Source organism: Vanessa cardui, chromosome 12 (assembly GCF_905220365.1).
Source record: "Vanessa cardui chromosome 12, ilVanCard2.1, whole genome shotgun sequence".
In the NCBI taxonomy this organism is placed as follows: Eukaryota; Metazoa; Arthropoda; class Insecta; order Lepidoptera; family Nymphalidae; genus Vanessa; species Vanessa cardui.
Window position 1 is genome coordinate 1,361,910 of NC_061134.1, and position 20,845 is coordinate 1,382,754.

Sequence of the window (20,845 nt, forward strand, 5' to 3'; positions counted from 1 at the left end):
AGACTGGTGCGCTTCCCATCAGGAACACGTGCGTTCTGGTCTCTCGCTAAGGCTGTCCTAGGGAATTTCTGTCAGCCTTCTTTTCCATCTTTGCACAGGGACGGTGAGTCATTGGCCCATACCGCGAAGGAGAAGACCGATCTTTTAGGGTCTCTCTTCGCGTCGAACTCGACTCTGGATGACCAAGGAAAGTCACCACCATCAATCCCGCGATGTGATACGACGATGCCGGAGGTTAAATTTCGGCAAAGTGCAGTTCGGAAAGCACTTCTTTCCTTGGACATTCACAAGTCGAGTGGAGCCGATGGCATCCCTCCAATCGTGCTACGGACATGTGCTCCCGAGTTGGCACCGGTCTTAACAACGCGTCTTTTCCGGCAATCCTACGCATTAGGCGTCGTCCCGAACTCCTGGAAGCCTGCTTTGGTGCATCCGATCCCTAAAAAAGGCAACCGCTCAGATCCGTCCAATTATAGGCCTATAGCCATCACCTCCTTGCTCTCCAAGATAATGGAGTCCCTTATTAACTGCCAGCTCCTGCGGTACCTAGAGGAGAATCAGCTGATTAGTGACCGCCAGTACGGTTTCCGTCGGGGTCGCTCAGCCGGTGATCTTCTAGTTTACCTTACTCACAGGTGGGCTGAAGCAGTTGAGAGCAAGGGGGAGGCATTAGCAGCCAGCTTGGACATAGCGAAGGCCTTCGATCGTGTATGGCACAAAGCGCTTCTTTCGAAGCTTCCTTCCTATGGGCTTCCCGGGAAATTATGCAATTGGATTACCAGCTTTTTGGCAGATCGGAGCATCAAGGTTGTTGTCGACGGTGCATGCTCTGACTTAAAATTCGTCAATGCTGGTGTTCCACAAGGCTGCGTTCTATCACCCACTCTGTTTCTTCTGCATATCAATGATTTGTTGCAAATCGGGAACATTCATTGCTATGCAGACGACAGTACCGTTGACACCTTATACACCGGCCGCGCTAATATTTCTCGGGAAAACGTCGAAGAAAACCGGAACAAACTTGTGTCTGAAATCGAGTCTTCGTTAAACGAAGTCTCGAACTGGGGCCGGCTAAATTTAGTCCATTTCAACCCCAAAAAGACGCAAGTTTGCGCGTTAACCGCTAAAAAAACACCATTTACAGGTAGTATCGGAATACTTGGCGTTGATATTTCGAGCCTCGTTCAGTTCCGCGGTCAATTGGAAGGCAAAGCCAAATTGGCTTCAAAGAAGCTCGGTGTGCTCAGCAAGGCGAGACAGTATTTCACGTCGGCCCATCGCCTAAAACTTTACAAGGCGCAAATTCGGCCTCACATGGAGTACTGCTCTCACCTCTGGGCGGGTGCTCCCCAGTACCAGCTCCTTCCATTTGACCGCATCCAACGTAGAGCGGCTCGAGTTATCGACGATCAAGCCCTTTCCTATCTCCTTGATCCTTTGGCTTTGCGTAAAGATGTTGGATCACTCTGCATCTTCTACCGAATTTTTCACGGGGAATGTTCCGAGGAATTGTTCGGATTAATCCCGGCTGCTGAATTTCACCTTCGGACATCTCGTCAAAATTCTAAGTTTCACCCGCACCATCTTGATGTCCGAAAATCCACAACAGCGCGATTTCTTAGACATTTTCTGCCTCGCACAACCACTCTGTGGAACCAGCTTTCGCCGGCGGTTTTTCCGAACCGATACGACATGGGAACCTTCAAGAAAAGAGCCTACTCCTTTCTCAAAGGCCGGCAACGCACCTGCAAGGATCTGGTGTTGCAGATGTCCATGGGCGGTGGTAGTCACTTTCCATCAGGTGAGCCTCCTGCTCGTTTGCCACCTATTCCATAAAAAAAAAAAAAAATATCTGCGTTTGATTGTAACCTTCCTCGAGATGGCCCAGTGTCGCGCGAACGAGTGCATCTTAACTGATGATTGCGGGTTCAAACTCAGGCAAGCACCACTTTATATATGTGCTTCATTTGTGTTATAATTCATCTCGTGCTCGGCGGTGAAGGAAAACATCGCAATGAAACCTGCATGTGTCTTATTTCGTAGAAATTCTGCCACATGTGTATTACACCAAGCCGCATTAGAACAGCGTTGTGGAAAATGTTGCAAACCTTCTCCTCACAGGGACAGAAGGCGTTAGCAAATCAGTGGGAAATTTACAGGCTTTTGTTGTTTTTTTTTTTTGTATAACCTTCGTCGAAACGTGCAGTGATGTAAACGGGATTTATTTTACAAAGGCAATTTATAATCACCAGCGGTTAGTACTCATCGAACTTGAAAGGATCGTCACCCATGGTTGTATGACTCTATTCATTCAAACCGTATGCCTACAGCACGCCCAGCCGCCTCGTAAAAAGTTTACATGGATGAATTGCGATTTACGTTTATGATAAAACAAAGTACATCATTAAAGACAAAATTATCATTCGTGTAATTGCAATAAAAATACGTCTTATCGTTATATCTATTTAATAAATTCATATTCAATTTATAGACTTGTTTACATGAGACTACAAGATCTTTTAATTCAAGAACCTTCGTATTCTTGTGTAACAGTTCGCCTGTGCTAGGGCATTCCCTACCCTTAAGGTTTTTAACATAATCCACCACGCAAGGTGTTGGTGGATAAATGAACTTTCCTGTGCATAGGATTTTAAACTAACATGGTTATTTTATTATTAAAGTTATTAATTTCGGGATATTTACCATGTTTTTTATTTTTGTTCGGTGGAGCTCGATATTTCGACATTGTCTACGAATGTCTTGTTCACGAGACTGAAGTGTGCGGGTAGATGCTGATAATGTTAGAGGTGTCCGTATCGAACTACCTCCTTTCTTGTACGTTTGCTACGTAAACACCGGTTACCACTACTATTGTCACCCCTACCATTGTCACTAGTTGAATTTATTTTATGTACACTCGACACTCGATCCCGTGTTTTGCAGACGAAACTCACCGTATCAATTCGCGAATTTTTTATTTTATTTTTATTTTGCGGGGGTTTGCATAATTTTATTATTGGATTCCATACTCTCGACAGTTGAAACCCATCCTAAATTTAATAACTAAATTTAGTAATTTCAATAGAGAGTTCAACTTTCAACTAGTGACAATGGTAGGGGTGACAATAGTAGTGGTGACCGGTGTTTACGGAGCAAACGTACAAGAAAGGAGATAGTTCGATACGGACACCTCTAACATTATCAGCATCTACCCGCACACTTCAGTCTCGTGAACAAGACATTCGTAGACAATGTCGAAATATCGAGCTCCACCGAACAAAAATAAAAAACATAGTAAATATCCCGAAATTAATAACTTTCCTGTGCATGTTTCATCAGATCACCAAGTACTTATTTACTACTAATTTTTATTTATTTTTTATTTTATGGTATAGGTTGGCGGACGAGCATATGAGCCACCTGATGGTAAGTGGTCATCATGACCCATAGACAATGACGCTGTAAGAAATATTAACTATTCCTTACATCGTCCATGCGCCACCAACCTTGGTATCTAAGATGCTATGTCCCTTGTGCCTGTATTTACACTGGCTCACTCACTCTTCAAACCGGAACACAACAATACTGCGTATTGTTCTTTAGCGGTAGAATATCTGATGATTTAATTAACAAATTGTGTTTGTTAGTATTTGAACCCACAATCGTCGTTCAAACCCGTATGTTCTATCCACTTCATTTTCGTTATTTATATACTTCATTGAATTAGTTAAGATTAAACGTCTACTTTTTCAAAACATTTTCCGTTCCAACTGTACAAACAATTAAAATCAAACAAACGTATGAAAATTGAAACAAAAGACGGTTCGGTCGATATAATAGCTGTCAAATTGAAATTTACGGTCAATTTATAACAAAGTAATCAGCCAGATCTTTGAGGTCATTATACAATTTGGAATGTGTTGCAGAGTCGACAAAGGCGTTTAATAAAACCAATATCAAACCATCTTCATACGAACAGCAAACTAGTGTCCCACTGCTAGGCAAATACCTTTTTTACTCGCAATGAAGTGACTGGATACAAATGCTTTTAGTGATGTAATGTTTTATGATTATGTAAGGTTTCTGAAACACTTAAAAAGTATTTGATTTTTCGATTACATACTTCAAATGTGCAACTAACGACTCATTTCCATGAAATTTCTATGAAATTAGACACATGCAGGTTTCCTCACGATGTTTTAATTCACCTTCTTCCTTTAAATAACAATTAAGCACATGAATATTAAGTGGTGCTTTGCTAGGTTTGAACCCGCAATCATCGGTTAAGATGCACTAGTTCGTAAAATGTTTTTCATATATACTCATAAAGATATATAAAAAAATAGTTTGTTTACAGACATATATTTAGTTTGTCATAGCTTAGTGGTTACATTAGATAGTAAAACGAGTCAGCTAATCAGACGTCAAGCTCTGAAACAATAGTGCAATCTGTACCGCGCTAACGCATTCGACCTTGTCGCACTGCTCTTGTGTAACCATGAATGAGTTCCAACAGGAAATGTTAGAGACGACGACGTGCTATTCGAAATAATTCGTAACCTCAATAGCATAATGGGTGATGGACCAAATAATTGTGTCGCTGAAACGAAACTACATACGTCATACGCTAGATAAAGATTTCATAGCTAAAATATACGTTTACCAAGTGTGCCCGTGACATCGTGCGCATTTTAATTTAATAAAAAGTTATTATTGTAGCCTAACTTACACCTTAATACGACAGCTTTCTTCCAGTGAAAGTACCGTCAAAATCAGTCCAGCAGTTCCAGAGATTAGCGGGAACAAAATAACAGACAGACGGACAAAAATGCCATTTTGGTATATGCACGACACATACATACATTTGCATTTAGTAAAGAGCGATTATTTCAATACATATTACAAATAGAAAGATCAATTTTATTACATATAGATTAGGGTATATGGATATACGGATATATATATATATATATATATGATATAGATTCGGTTATCCGAAATAGTCAGCACCACCATCTCTTAATTTGTATTATATATAATTCATCTTCTTCTCGTTGATGAAAGAAAACATCACTTGGAAACGTGCATGTGAGGGATGAAAATTTGCAAATCATTGGGAGGAAATCTTATGTATCGGATAAATATATAGCGCCAAGGACTGGGGCAGGATATGAAGTAGGACGTTTACGGGCGTGGTTACTATAAATTTATATACAGTAATAAGTCTTAATACTTGGTAAGTACCTTGTATTTATATTTTATTTGAACCTCTATGTATAACCCACACACATATACGCTATAGATAACAGAATTTTTATTATTTGTATTGGGTAATGATGTGTATCGTATACGCTTATGAGATTGATGTTCTGGTGTATTAATCTTTACTAATATTATAAATGTGAAAGTAACTCTGTCTGTCTGTCGCTCTTTTACTGCTAAACCTCTGAACCGAATTGGACGACATTTGGTATGAAGCAAACTTGAACTCATAGAAAGGACATAGGCTACTTTTTTTGTAACACATGACAACCAACAACCTAAAACGGGAGCAAAGCCGCGGGCGACAACTAGCGAGGAATATCGAAGATATCACAATAAAATCTCCCAAAAGAAATGTCTCAAAAAAACTCACTTATTGTATTGCAAGAAGAGGAAAGATTGGACAAAATGATAAAAATAGTTATGATCCCGGTTATAAATTACAAGCGTGATAACCCAGTGTAACTAACACTGTAAATCCGGGTAATTTTTTTGATGCGCTTTTGTTTTCGGCCACACCTCACTGGCATATAATAAATCTGAGTGTATACTATACATGCGCTATATACGTGTGGTAATAAATGCGCTGTCGTTCTTAACCGACCGCAAGGTAGAGACTGAATACGATGGGCAGTTAATGGTGACTTCGGCTATTCGTTTCGATAATGCATTTTCAATTTGAACCATTAAGACACTACGAATAATGTATTTTCTTTCAGTAATTGCGCTAAAAATTAAAATATACTTTATTCAAGTGGTCGTTTACGCAATCGTCATTTTCAAGCACATAAAAGCATAGTCAGCTGTATATAAAATTGTATATATTCTGTACGGAAATGATTTGAGAACTTTTCGTCATCTTCATATTTTTGTATTGTGTAATAACACATATCTGATAACTTTATTACGATATATAAATTCGTTCATGGGCGAAGTAGCGTTCATGGGCGAAGTAGTGATGATGTCGTCCTAAATGATTGGCTGACAATAATGACCAATCTTCAATGGTGACGAGACAGCTACACAGAACTTGCACAAGTGTGCGAACAAACACACATGTAAAATCAATGGGACCAGTACGAATTCGAATACAGGCCTTTATGCAGCTTGTCATAGATTTTTTTCAACAAATAAGCCCAATAATTTTTTATTGCCTCGACATAGATTTGAACCTGGGATCACGGCCTTACTTCTAGGCACTACACCAACGTCATCGTCGTCAACGTAAATATCGTCGAAACAATCTTATTATAGAAACAAACACCTCACGGGAAGGACGTATTGACTTTGTGTAGTCGGAAACTTAATGTTATAAGTATACCTTTACTTGTAAATACAATGCTTGGCGCTAATTCTATTGAAATAGTCTATATATTATAGTCCAATGCATATATAAGCATATTATGACGCTGCTACAAGGACTCTAACTTTGTTCAAACACAACGAAGACAGTCTCGAGTAAGATTATAAATAAACAATTGGAAATCTATTTAAATATTAATATTTGATATTATTAGAATGGTAAGTAGGTACTAATAGTTACTCAGGCGATACTGGCAACTTCTCAGGTGACATTGACGATACTATATAAATATTTTAAAAAAAAATTAATTCATCACAGAAAAAAGTTTCTAAGTAGGTAATTACATAAATAAAAGAAATAAATGAAAACGAAACAAAATGTTCCGTTCGAATTACAAAACTCGACGAATCTGAACCAAACTGGTATATTCTGTCAACTAAATTGGAGATAATCAACGCTACATCACAATATTTTGTCTCACTCACAAATAATAAGACGAAATGAGATGATGATAGTTGAATACAAAGTGCTATGCAAGTGTTTTGAATGAGGGTTAGCGAAAATTGTACGATGGAATTATTCCATTGGCAACGATTGTGCAAAATGGCGGATATACATCTTTAAGAATAATAGGGGATCATTTTATTATTATTTGTATTGGTAACGCGTATTATTATTAATAATCATTAACAACGACAACAACAGCCTGTCAATTTCCCACTGCTGGGCTAAGGCATATTCAACCACGCTGCTCCAATGAAGGTTGGTGGATTCACATTTCACATGTGGCAGAATTTCGTTGAAATAAGACACAAGCATATTTCCTCACGATGTTTATATTTCTCCACCGAGCTCGAGATGAATTAAAAACACAAATTAAGCACATGAAAATTCAGTGGTGCCAGCATGGGTTTGAACCCGCAATTATCGGTTAAGATGTACGCGTTCAAACCACTGGGCCATGTCGGCTACGTTCACTACCAAATTATTACTCCTAACTTTATCTTACTTTTATTATTTACATAATTTTTTAACCTCTTGATTTATTATCAGGCTAGTTTAAAGCTGCGAGAATTACAAAACGCGTTTATTCTCTTCCAAACAAATCGTTCCAACGACAAATTTCATGTTTAAAACTATAACAAACAACTTATTCGCTAACGAAAATAGCGTAATTTCGAATAACATTGACGCAAAGGTTGAAAAAATTAATTTTATTTTTAATACGGCGTGAGCATTAGCTCGTAATAAAACATTTTTACAAACGAAATCTCTTCAAGTCCTTCAAATGACTTGTCATGGATCGTTAAACTGTTAACGTTTTAATAAGACATGAAACTGTTCAAATTTAAGACCATTTTTTATGATACCCAAGTATCCTAATTTTGACATACACGAGCAATGTCAACACAAGGTCAAAGGTGACCTTATTTATCGCCTTCCATTCATATATAAAAAATCAAACTACGACTTTTTCTAATCAAAAACAAAGGAATACTAACAATGAAAGGGGCATGCAAAGAATTACTGATATGCCTACTTTTCATGTCCTCTCCGCCCTTTGTGACATGGTCGAAATGTACTTTTAGGTATAGGGTTAGTACTCAAACACTACTATATAATATAAGTATGTATTTTACCATCTTTTTCAAATTCAAAGTCTTTTATTGAAACATATCTATTGTTCATAATTTTTTCGTAAGCAAATTAATAGCACACAATGAGATAGACGATAGTTTATGATGGTTATTATTTATGCATAGATTTTAAATGTTAACTGTATGTACAATTGATATGCATTCTAAAAAAGAATGAAAAGTGCTCTATAGCACACTGAGTGAAAAAGGGAAATTAGGAAGGAATCTATATTCCCTTTGAATTAGGGTATTTTTAAAGTTGCCTAAATTACCATTTCAATTAAGCGTAGCTTGTTAGGAGGAAGTACGACAAGGGTTCAAGATCAAACCTCCTAATTTGATATTGGTAAGCGTTCCATATACCATTGTTCATATTTTGATGAGCTATCTGGGTAGGTACCAACCACTCATTAGATAAACTACCGCCAAACACGTTATTATATTGCGTAAGGAGAAAAGAATGGCTGAGCTAGTGTAGATACAGGCTCAAGGAACATCAAATCTTAGTTTCCAAGGTACGTTACGTGGCAATTTAAGATACATTTATTACTTTTTATAGCTACAATGTTCAAGTACGGATGTGACAGTTCTCGCCATTAAATAACCCAAAGCAAGCAAAAACTGAAGAAAGAAATAATTGAAGACACAATTACGTAACACTTTCGTCTTATATTATAAGTTTATTACAGTATAAACAAAATGAGTAGTCTGAGTGTTCACGGTACCACTTATTATCTCCATTAGATTGCGTCTAGGAATAGGTCCAGAGAAAGGCGCTCTGTCACAACGGTGTCGCATTAAGTGGCCATTGTTACATAGAGATAGCAAGATTATTTATAAGTCAGAAGGTCTAACTCCAACATATTCTTTCATTTATAAGAATAAATAAACAAAATACACATGCCAATATTCCAGTAAACAATACATTTACTTATACTTACTAATATATTAGGAAATGTTTTTTTGTATCGCCCAACTACATACAACATACACACAATATATATGAGAATGATGAGTATTATGAAGAGTATTCAAGTTTTTTGTATTAATAGAAGATATTATGTACGAGATTACCTTTGAGCAAATCCTTATTGTAGGATATATAGGCCTTTATCCATAAAGACAAATGGTAACCACTGAGTTTCTCGTCGATTCTTCTCGGTATAATCTACATTCCGAATCGGTGGTAACTTCACTTAATATAGTTATTAAATGACGATTAGAAAGTGCTTGTAAAGATTTACTAAAATAAAGTAGTAGTGCCTATTTCGGGATATATGGACACATAAAATCAAATGGTAGCCACTGAGTTTCTTTTCGGTTCTTCTCGGTAGAATCTACATTCCGAATCGGTGGTAACTTAACTTAGTACAGTTATTAAATGACGATTCAAAAGTGCTTGGAAACGCCTACTTGAATAAAGTATAATTTGCTTTTGATTTTAATTTTTGATAGTCGATAAAAGTTTGACAATGATAGGTCGTCTAACAGTCACACGTTCTTGTCTTGTGTACTTAAACATACTCATTTTACACACGTATTTCACAGGACAAGTGGGCAAAAACATGTTGCTTTTCTATTGATTTTATTGGTTATCATTAACTTGGTGCAAATGCAAATTCATAACTATCAGTCGACCACATTATGGTTAGCGGTTACGTCTGTTAATAATAACGTTAGGAGCATTTAAATACCGCTTTCCAACAGTCCATTATTGTATTACTGGCTAACCGTCCTTGATTCACATGGTTGGAAAAGGGTGTCTCCGTGGAACATTTTCATCGTAACAACTCTATTGTTATACACGGTGCACGCTAGTAAAGCTTTAAGTATGTACGATTTTTCCGACATCCTTAACAATTATCGTCATATTTCAGCCAATTTAGTCAGAGCTTTAGTGAATTATGCATCTATATATTCCTCAAGAACCACTTCCTTCATTGTTGAAGTACAACGATCCATACAGTTTCTTTTTACTGCGTTCAGAAAGAATGAAGGACAAATCGGGGAGATGTATTTCATAATATGAAGTACGGATACTACGGACTACTATTTTTATACGGATTACTATTTTTATTTCCAGTAATTTTGAGACTATTACGTTGGTAAGCTTAAAGTTATCAATATTATTATTCGACAGGTTAGATCAATAGAAGAGTAATAAAGATTTGTACTTTCATTTGAATAAGATTTTATGTTATGAGCAATATTTTTTGAGAAACGCTTGGATCTGGATTATATATACGTATTTGTCTATACTATGTTCCATATAACCATTCAAATGGCCATCCAAACATTATTAGCAAGTTAGGAATTGGTATTCAAATATCTAACTTATTACAACAACAAAAAAGACTAATTTAATTTCGTAGTTATATGAACATACGGTAGTATTCTTTCAAAAACTTTTGCATTCGTTCGCCTAATCAAATCAACAAATCGGAGACGAAAAGAAAACATTGCTTGAACTTGAAACTGCTGTTCACAATTTGTTTTATATAAAATGAAATCTGTCAGATTCACGTTTGTTTTGTTAGCGATAACGTTTTTCACACACAGTGGGCGTTTGATTCTTTCCTTTTGAATTTTGATGTTGTATTGAAAAACAAATGAAAACAGAGAACACAGACAATAAACCAGAATTTATAGATAAGCGAAAAATACAAAGATTTTTTATTCTACGCAAGTATTCCAAATTTAAATACATTTAATAAAACTAATCTTTTATGCTTGAATTGGAACGGTTGCGTCTAATAAATCGACGTAATAATAATATCTTCGTACAGTACGACCCAATTTAAATGTAGCATCGCCGAATTAAAAAAACACAATCAATCTTTACTTTGGAGAATTTATTTGCTATATATGATTAAAAATTATTACGTTTGCGAAAAGATCATTTTTGTATAACAAATAGATGAAGATTGATGTTTCTAAGTCACATTTCGGATGTGATCGGTTTTACGAATTTTGCCGATGCTACATCTAAGTTGTGGCGCACTACAATCATATCAATATTGCTTTTGTGGTGATAGTAAATTATTGTCATCAAAATCTCTTGTGAATGTATAAAATGTTATTCTTGGTAAACAATTTTATTATTAGAATTTCTAAAAGCTTCCAATTTTAAGTTTGTATATAATTAGTATCTGTAACAAATTTAACACAGCAAGGCTTTTAAAAGGCTGTGTTCAATTTATTATTTTTAATTTTTTTAGGAGACAGTTGACAAAAGTAATTTTTTAAAGTGTAATTAATGTACATATTTTTAATGGTTTAGAAAAAAATACTTGTTTAGCTACAAAGCCGTAATTATTATTCCCACAAAATTAATAAATCGATCATTTTATACAATTTTTTTCTACAAGCACCCATTCTTTTTTCCAGCAACACACAGCGTGACCCAATGTTAGTTTAAAAAGGAAACTCGCACCCGAGCTGAAAGTTTGAAACGATGAGACCGTGTAGAGCTGAATTGCATTTCCGAACAATGAATTTACGTTAAAAATCGCCCGGGGCTTATGCAAATGGCGCTCAATGTGCTACGGCGGAATATAGAAGACTCTTTTAGACTATTTTTCATGACACTCTTTAACATTGTATATTGAATTTAAAATATCGTAAATTAAATTTTTGAACATATAATTAAAATACGTAAAGTTCTTTAGATATATCATTACATAGTAGGTATAAAACAAAGTCGCTTTCTCTGTCCCTATAGTCGTAGTTTTAAAGATTTAAGAATACATAGAGATGTATTCTTGAATTTTTAAAACTAGATACGTAACGTATTTATAATACATGAATAATACAGTAAAGAAACACCGATAATTTTTATAATGTGGTGCTGTATATAAACAAATTCTTTAGAATATATTCTTTAGCACCCGTCCGAAGCCGGGGTGGGTGGCTATTTCCATAATATCTATATTAATATTATAAACATGGAAGTAACTCTATCTGTCTGTCTGTCTCTTGCTCTTTCACGACCAACCCGCTGAACCGAATTCCTTGAAATTGGGTATGAAGCAATCGTGAACTCCAAGAAAAGACCTACTTTTTCCTAACACATAACAACCAACACCCTAAAACGTTAACAAAGCCGCTGGCCTCTACTAGTTTCATTATTTTTGATAAGCAATCGCGCCTATGTATTTATGTTTCTGGCTAGTTTATCACTATCAAGAAGTGCATTGACGACGTCAGCATCCAATCTTATAATTCTGTTCAAACTTCCAACCGGAAAACAGCAATGGAAAGTATTGATCTTTTATACAAGGAGTCCCTAGGGCTCTGATAAAAATCTTACTAAATTACAGGGACGAAAAATTTGTCTCGTATTTGGATCGCTTTTTTATTATCAGAAGAGCTATTTTGTAAGAACAAACTCTAAGACAGTATCATATTATGTCAGAAAGGTTTATGCAAATTTGACTGCAATTATAATGACATTCGAAAGATATACGTATCAATAGGTTATCATTGCAAACCAGTGTGACTATTCTGTAACAAGAATATCGAAACTCATCGCCGAATACAAACATAAAATGTCAGAATATTCGAGACATTGACTAAAATGACTAAAATCTATTAAAATTGGGAGGTCTGCTTCTAATAATAAAATAACCATTTTTACCTAAATGCATATTTATGTATTCACGGTACATGTAAGTACCATACGAAAAAAAAAACATTTATTTTTTATTTTGGCTGTCTGTTTGCTCCGACTAATCTCGAAAAATGGAACGGCTGTAGCTATTTTGACATAACTTTCACTAGCAGTAAGTTGATGTAATAAGAAGGAGGAAGGCGATTCAGGGGAGTCTTAGGTCGTATAATTTTATAAATAGAGTCAACATCTCACGAGTGAGATACGATTTCTTACATAACATTCTGATGTTCTATACCATCCTTGTCTTATTTTCCGATCCAAAACAATTACTAGATGTGCTGATGACCAATTAATTAATTAATCAATCAATCAATATCAATTAGGTTTCAGATACAGGTAAATACGAGTTTAAAAATACATAATTGATAAGTTTCGACGTCGTTAAAAATACATTATTTTGCAAAACCATAGTGAGTATCATAGATTAATTAAGCTTAAATGCTGTTTATTCTGCCTTTGTCCTCTTATGGTAATGATAGAATATAAGTAGTATGTACTCGTACGTACGAATCAATAAAAGCTTTCGTTTCGGTATTTAATGGAGTCACTCCATCTCGTGAATTTTTTGATAGATATTATCTATCAAAAAATTCACTTAATATTCACCATTATAATATTTTTTTTATGATATAGGTTTGCGGACGAGCATATAGGCCACCTGATGGTAAGTGGCCACCATGACCCATAGACAATGACGCTGTAAGAAATATTAACTATTCCTTACATCGTCAATGTGCCACCAACCTTGGGAACTAAGATGTTATGTCCCTTGTGCCTGTAGTTACACTGGCTCACTCACCCTTCAAACCGGAACACAACAATACTGAGTAGTGTTATTTGACGGTAGAATAACCGATGAGTGGGTGATACCTACCCAGACGGGCTTTCACGAAGCCCTACCACCAAGTAAAACACATAATATATAATTCAAAACACTTGAAATTTCATTCAGATTATAATCAAATAAGCATATTATTCAATATATGCGGTGAACATATAAAGGATAAACTTATTACATACTATTTGAATACGGTCTCGCGTGCACGACACATAGACGTTAACGTAAATAAATTGTATTTGCGGCAACGTACTGGATCGACTATACGTGCTCTCTAGGGCACGGGGAACGTTAAATACGATCATGATTACAGGGCACGCAAACTTTGAAAACCAGTGTAGGCAGTTTATTAAAACAGTGCTTTGTTTTAGTAACGCTAGCAGATAATTTAAACGCGGCATATTCAATTTAATTGCACTAATGTAATCCTTAAAATTACATCCACGTATAGTTTGAATAAGTTAATAACATATTAAATTATACGTAAGTTTTCTTTCATGTTTTATATAAAAAAAATCCTATGACTCTTCTTGGGTAAAAACTTATCAAATTTGATTCAGCGATTTGTTCGTGATACTATCGCATTTATATATAGCGTCTACCTAAACTTAATCATCTCAGTCTTAATCATCTCTCTTTTAAAGATTCTGGACAACATTTTCATTTTTCCCCTAAGTAGCTCCACTCCAACCCTCCTGTGCCTTCTTATACTTTATGTGTATATAAACGTCTTTAAAATCAGTTTTCCTCAAGAAATATACAATATATATATTTTATAACCAACTAGGAATTTGATTTATTGAATATGTAGCTTGTTGTAGTTGACTCATAGTCAAACTCTACGTTACTATGATTGACACTGGCACATTAGGTAGTCAAATGTAAAGAATTAAAAAATATATTAGGATTCAAAAATTTGTTGACACAAATATTTTTTTAAATTATAATCGATATATAATCGATTCCGGAACGGTAGGTGTTTCAGTACCTACCCATATGTTTTTTAAACAGCTTTCCTCACAAACAAAACGTCATCGAGCCGTTCGCGAATATCGTAGTTAACAAATGCAATAAGAGGCAGTCACATCTGCTATAAATAGCACTGGCTCCGAATTAAGACATCGAGCAATTCATTTTACGACCGTCCGGCCGTCCGCTTCCACGCCTTGATTCGTTACGTCCAGATTGCCCATATCAGACATGTTACATTAGATATCGTCGTTGCCCCTGCAAAATGCGCTATGTCATATGTGTTTCTATTATATTTTCGATTGTTACACCGTTTTAATCATTATTTCAGCGCACGAACTGTAAAAACAGTTTTGTCTTAACTTCTATAGTTTACAGCTCATCGCCTTAGGTCCGGCCATATTCCATCAAAAAGTTTTAGGTTCCTTATGAAGAAAACTGATTCTCCTAAATGCGATAAGTGTGGAAGTTATGAAGACCTCTATCATTTGTTGATGGAATGTGGCAAGACTCAGAATGAGAGAGAGTTACTTTTATGTAATTTAAATGTATGTTTGTTCAATCTTGGATTTTTTCAGAATATTCTAGTAGATTCTGAAGAAGGATGCTCCTGGAGTTCTACTTAATAGCGAATAATATTAAATAATGTAAAACCAGAGGAAAAGGGTACAATGGGACTGACTTACCAGTGTTGGACAAAAGTCCCAAAATAAAAGAAGAATAAAAAAAAAAAACTTCTATAGTTTAGAAGTTCACAAATTTAGCTAAGCTATATTCATACCTACATCGAAATTTCCATATATTGAAATAACGATTGAAGCGGCACACTTTTGCACGAGCAACGATGATGTGGGCTCTGCGGATGACGTAGCCACATAGCCTTTAAAATTATACAACGTTTTTTATAAATCATATTGAAATATTAGGCCAAGGATGAATTCTGTCGTTTCTAACGAAATACATGCATTGTAACGATCTATCTATCTAATTTACGAACGCACCGTTTTACTTCACGAATTTGCTCACGTGAAAGTAAAAAACACATTTAAATTTAAAAATCATATTATAAGCCTTTAGATTTGATTAATCTTAGGTTTGAAATTTGTTAACATTTAATTAATTTTATCGCCCGAATATAAATTAAGATCATCTATTCAAATATTATTCAAGGTTGCGATTCTCTTTTATAATTTATCTTTAACTGTAATTTACATTTCGTGTCACGCTTTGTTTATTATTATGTAATTATTATATTCAAATTATTATCTTTTCTCATACTTTTTTTATATGTAGGTGTTAAGCTCTATTCACTGAAGCACGCACACCAACGTAAGTTTTAGATTAACGGAGTGTGCTATGAGTTATGTTTGTGATTATAAGATTTATTAGTGTGCGTGAGACGATTAAAATACGATTGATGACTATGATAATTTAGTTGAAACAGATTAAGCGAAGATTTAAAGTAGAGGGACGCGTCTTTGAGATTGAATAGATCTATACAACACAGTTCATAGGTTACGTTTATATGCTTGCGAAAATGCTTTTCTTTGACATTTATTTTTTTGTAATAGAGTAGTTTCTTCTAATATGGTTTCATCTAGCTAACCCTTAAAATTTTCCATCATTCGTATTTTTCAATAATTCTTATTTTTTAACAATTAACATACAAAACCATAATATTTATGTTGTCATACAAAAAAAATATTTACGCTAAAAATATCAGTATGATAATATGATTCATATTTTAACTTAATATGCTGACGTAGAAATAAAATTGTCGATCCAGGCTATTTTCAAACGAACGCTGCCAAAATTTCACACAGATACACAAAAACACACCAATTAACTTATATTTTAAAGACAGTTCGCAAACATCACTTAAATAGCAACAACTTTAATTTATTTTAAATGTTTCAAAACAATGTTTTTTATCAAAATAAATGAAGATACAGCTGAAAAAAAAAGACTTGCACGATGCAATTTATCAAAGTACGGGCGAATGGATTCGTTCGCGAATATTTATACCTCATTGGGTAAAAAATAGCTAACGGATAAATGCCTCATTCCACCCTTCCGAAGACGAGACGGCAGCTAGACACGGTATAACTTTACATAGTAATTATAGCGATAGTAATACGTCGGAAATAGAGGAAATTGAGCAATTGCCGAGATATATTTCTGTTCATATTTACATCTCTAACTCATGCGGTGTAGTAAATATTAAACGAAAACCATTTAGTTTTATAAATATTATAGATATTGGACAACATCACATAACTATTGTAAGGAGCTAAAGCACTTGTGTTATGGAAAATCAGAAGTCACAACGACCACAAACAGCCAGCTCCATGGCAACATAGAAAACTAATGAACTTTTTCTACATCGACTCTACCGGGAATCGAACTAAGGAGTAGAGAGCCTCAGAATGGCGTACCCATGAAAACCGTTGTACACACTACTCGACGGAGGTCGAATTAAGTTGTCGGACAAGGACATTCACTGAAAAGTACATTATTGTTATTACAATTTTCTTTCGACTTTATGTACCTACTAAAAGATAAAATTCAAACGAAATTTCAAACAGTCCTAAGTGCTCATGGATAAACTTTTCAAAATCAAATTACAATCGTGAAATCTCATGAAATTTTCCGTTTAATTGTCGCGGAAACTTCGAAAAGGATAACTAGTGTAACAAGATAAAAGTTTTAACGAACAATGGGTTCGGCATCGAGAGTATTACGTTGAATTGTTATTAATTATCCTTCAATCAACGACATAATTAAACTCGATTGGCTTCGTTCGATTCAAAATCGTATCGGCGATGTATAATCGATCGGTATAAAATATTCGGACACAGAGCTTTACTGTAAATGTTCTACTGTTATATTCCGTCTATCTCATCTTAAATTTGGAGCCTATTTCATCACGCTGGTGGAATATAAAATAGGTAGAATTTCATCCAAAACTACTTATGCTAATACATTCACTATCGAGCACCAAATTTATTATTATTACAGATTAAACACATAATAGTCGTATAACTACATAACTACATGATTTAAAATATTTTATAATACTCTGTGACTCCTTCGTGCACGTGTCATGTAATGTACATGACAGATTCATATCGATTAGAATAATTGTTTCGCTTTTTAAACAAATTAAAATACTTCTATTATTACTATTGAAAATGTTTGAAATAAGTAACATATGTATGTATATTATGATTGTTGCTATATATTGCCATTGAATAATCAGACCAACATTAAAATGTTAAAAAAATCGTCAGTTTACTTGCTATTATGAGTAAATCAATAAACGATTATGATGTGAACATAAAGGTAACCTACGACATAAGAAATACAAATAAAGGGTTTTATGGGAGAAACGTCTTTGACGAAGGTGCGGGAACCATTAGTGGCATATTTAATTGTAACGAGTTTGTATTAAAAGCCGGTGTATTATAATTTCAGGAGCAACAGTAATGGTAAGGCTTTGATCGTATTACTTTGTCTTTATTCGTATTATCATATTTACCTTACACTGTATCGTATTTACTAAAGTGTGTTTGCAATGTTCATATAATTTGAAATTAATGCGTCTATTATACATTACTTAATAACCAAAAGCATTATATAAATATACCGATACAAGGATTATTTAGGGTAATAATCTATTGTAGGTATAAAAAAATATTAGTAAGTAATGTACCTAAACTTATAGAATACAATTGTTTAAATAAATTTGGACGTTTTCCTTTTAAGTAAGTAAGGTAATATTTGGTAATTTAAGAATTGGTCCCGTTTTAAAACCGAGACAACATTAATTCAGCTGAACAAAGCTGGTTTCGTTCGATCGATCCTACGTTCCAAACGGCGATTGTTATCATTTCCGCTGTAAGGTAGGGTCCGAGTGTAGAGGCACTTGGCAAAGCATCGAACCTTATATAAAGCCTTGCTTAAGTAACACTAGCGCACTATATACTTCTAGGAGTACAGTAAATCTACAACAAAATTACAATTTTACGTGATGGTAGGATTTTATGCAAGCTCTTCTAGGTAGATACCACCTAATCATCAAACATTGTAATCAAAGAGCAATCAAAACTCAAAATATTCTTTACTCATCTATACGAATGTGGCTTTTATGAGTACTTTTGCATCGTCGTTTATCAAATAAAATTAAGTGAAAAGCTACGAACACTTAGTTATGTTAGTCAAATATAATTTAAACATAAATTATTTTAGGTGATATATATATACAAGTTTGTTCCAGTTATGAGTAAAGCATCATATGTGTGTTCATTAGTTAGAATTACGTTAGGTGACATAGTTAGCAAGACATCCTGTAGACTAGCCTTACACTACTCGTACAAAGCTTAGATTATATTCTGACCGTAGACACATGGCTCCAGGAAATTCAATCATTAACCGTTACTATGTATCCATGTTCCTATAGCACGTAGTTGTAGCACGATCTTTAGCGAACGATACAAATTCCTTTACAACCAATTCATCCTTTGAATATACCTAATAGCAATCTAGATAAATCGAGCTTAAAATTTCTTAATCTAAATACAAAATTTATATTGGACTCTGTGGTACTGATCTTGACAACAGTGTTCGCCGTTTATGTTACGTAAAATTTATTTGGCGCGAAAGCCTATATCGATATTATTATCTTATGGATTTCATTATTCAGAACTTTACGATTAAGCATCCTTTTTTATAAATGGATGTATTGGATTAACATGGGTAGGAGACAACATCACCAAAACGCCAGAAACCTTGAAAACTATTATGTTATTTTTCTTTTGCCTGTAGTTTAGAACAGAACAATACTTGGCGATACTTTGGCGGTCGAATATCTGATGATTGGTATGTACTCAGACGGGTTTGCTTGGAATATTCATAAAATATAGTATATATGTACTGTATTAAGTATAGTACTTATTATTTCATATGATGTACGTTACAAATTGATGGGTAAAATTCGCAACGGGTGATAATTATAGAGATGATTACGCATGGCATTTTTTTTACGTTTCGTTTCTTACCATTTTTGTGCAAAATCATATAATTTTAATATACGTAACTGAGTGTTCACAGGTGTTCCGTTTCAATACATCAAGTACGTAATGCGAGCAAATAATATTTTTATAGTGATGAAAAATATAATAAATCGTACAATGTAATTTATATTTGATTGTAGATATTTCATTCAATAATAAAAGATAAGTAGGTGTATACTGTTCTCCTTGAATGCGACGTAATTTTATTTTATTTACTCTTTGGTTTCTTTATGTTCGAAAGACATATGTCTATGTATTATTTACACAAAATCATTTATTATATATCTGATTTAAGTGAACGATAAAAATAACCTTTGCAACACATTTAGTGGCCAATTAGAATCGTTATAAAAAGCTGTCCAATTAAAATGATTAAAAGACAGTTGCTGGCCAGACTAAATATTTTTTAAATAACTTTGATTGCTCAATTTCTTTCCTAGACCGTACTTTCGTAAAAAATAATAATACAGAATATTGAGCAAGGAAATATTTCAAGTGTATAAATACATATAATGTTAATTATTAACGACTTACCAAAACTTCGTGATGAGTTCGGTTTCCCCTGTAGACCCACTGGACGTTAGTTGGCAGTTTCAGCAGACTGCCACAAGGAATGGTCACGTTCGTTCCCTTGTCTGCGGCTACTTGCCGAATCTCCACTTCTTCACCTTGGACCCGAAGTACTGTTTCAGGAAAAAATATAAGAGTTATAAAAACACGAAACGCCGTCAACTTTAATATCAATTTAATTCAAATTTATTTACCTTCTATTCCAAGGCAGAACAGAGGCACCAATATACGTTTGAGAAACATCCTACTATTTCTACATCTAAACTCTAAGAAAAAAATCCACAATCACTACCTAGTCGTGAAGTATAAAAGATTTTTTTCTAACTAGTTTATTTACATTACACGGAATTAAAACGACGGAAGGCGAAATAATAGGAAACAACTCTCACAACAAACGTCTTCACTCCATTGATAAAAGTCATAGACTACTTAAATGTCATAATCGCGGTTCACAGTTGCCATTTTAAAAATCCTGAAAACTACCGTAAAATGCGATAACAGCTGTCAAAGACTTGTCTATAC

The 20,845-nt window shown here is 34.5% G+C and overlaps 1 protein-coding gene across 1 annotated transcript in view; it reads right to left on the reverse strand.

The window, feature by feature from the left end:
• The window catches only part of LOC124534077, a 78,270-nt gene extending 57,535 nt beyond the window's left edge, over positions 1-20,735 (reverse strand). The window contains exons 1-2 of the mRNA XM_047109741.1: positions 20,518-20,735; positions 20,288-20,436 (exon numbers count right to left, since the gene is read on the reverse strand). Coding sequence (XP_046965697.1) covers positions 20,288-20,436; positions 20,518-20,566 — 198 coding nt within the window. The 5' untranslated portion in view covers positions 20,567-20,735. The remainder of the gene's footprint in view (positions 1-20,287; positions 20,437-20,517) is intronic.
• Positions 20,736-20,845: the final 110 nt, after the last annotated feature.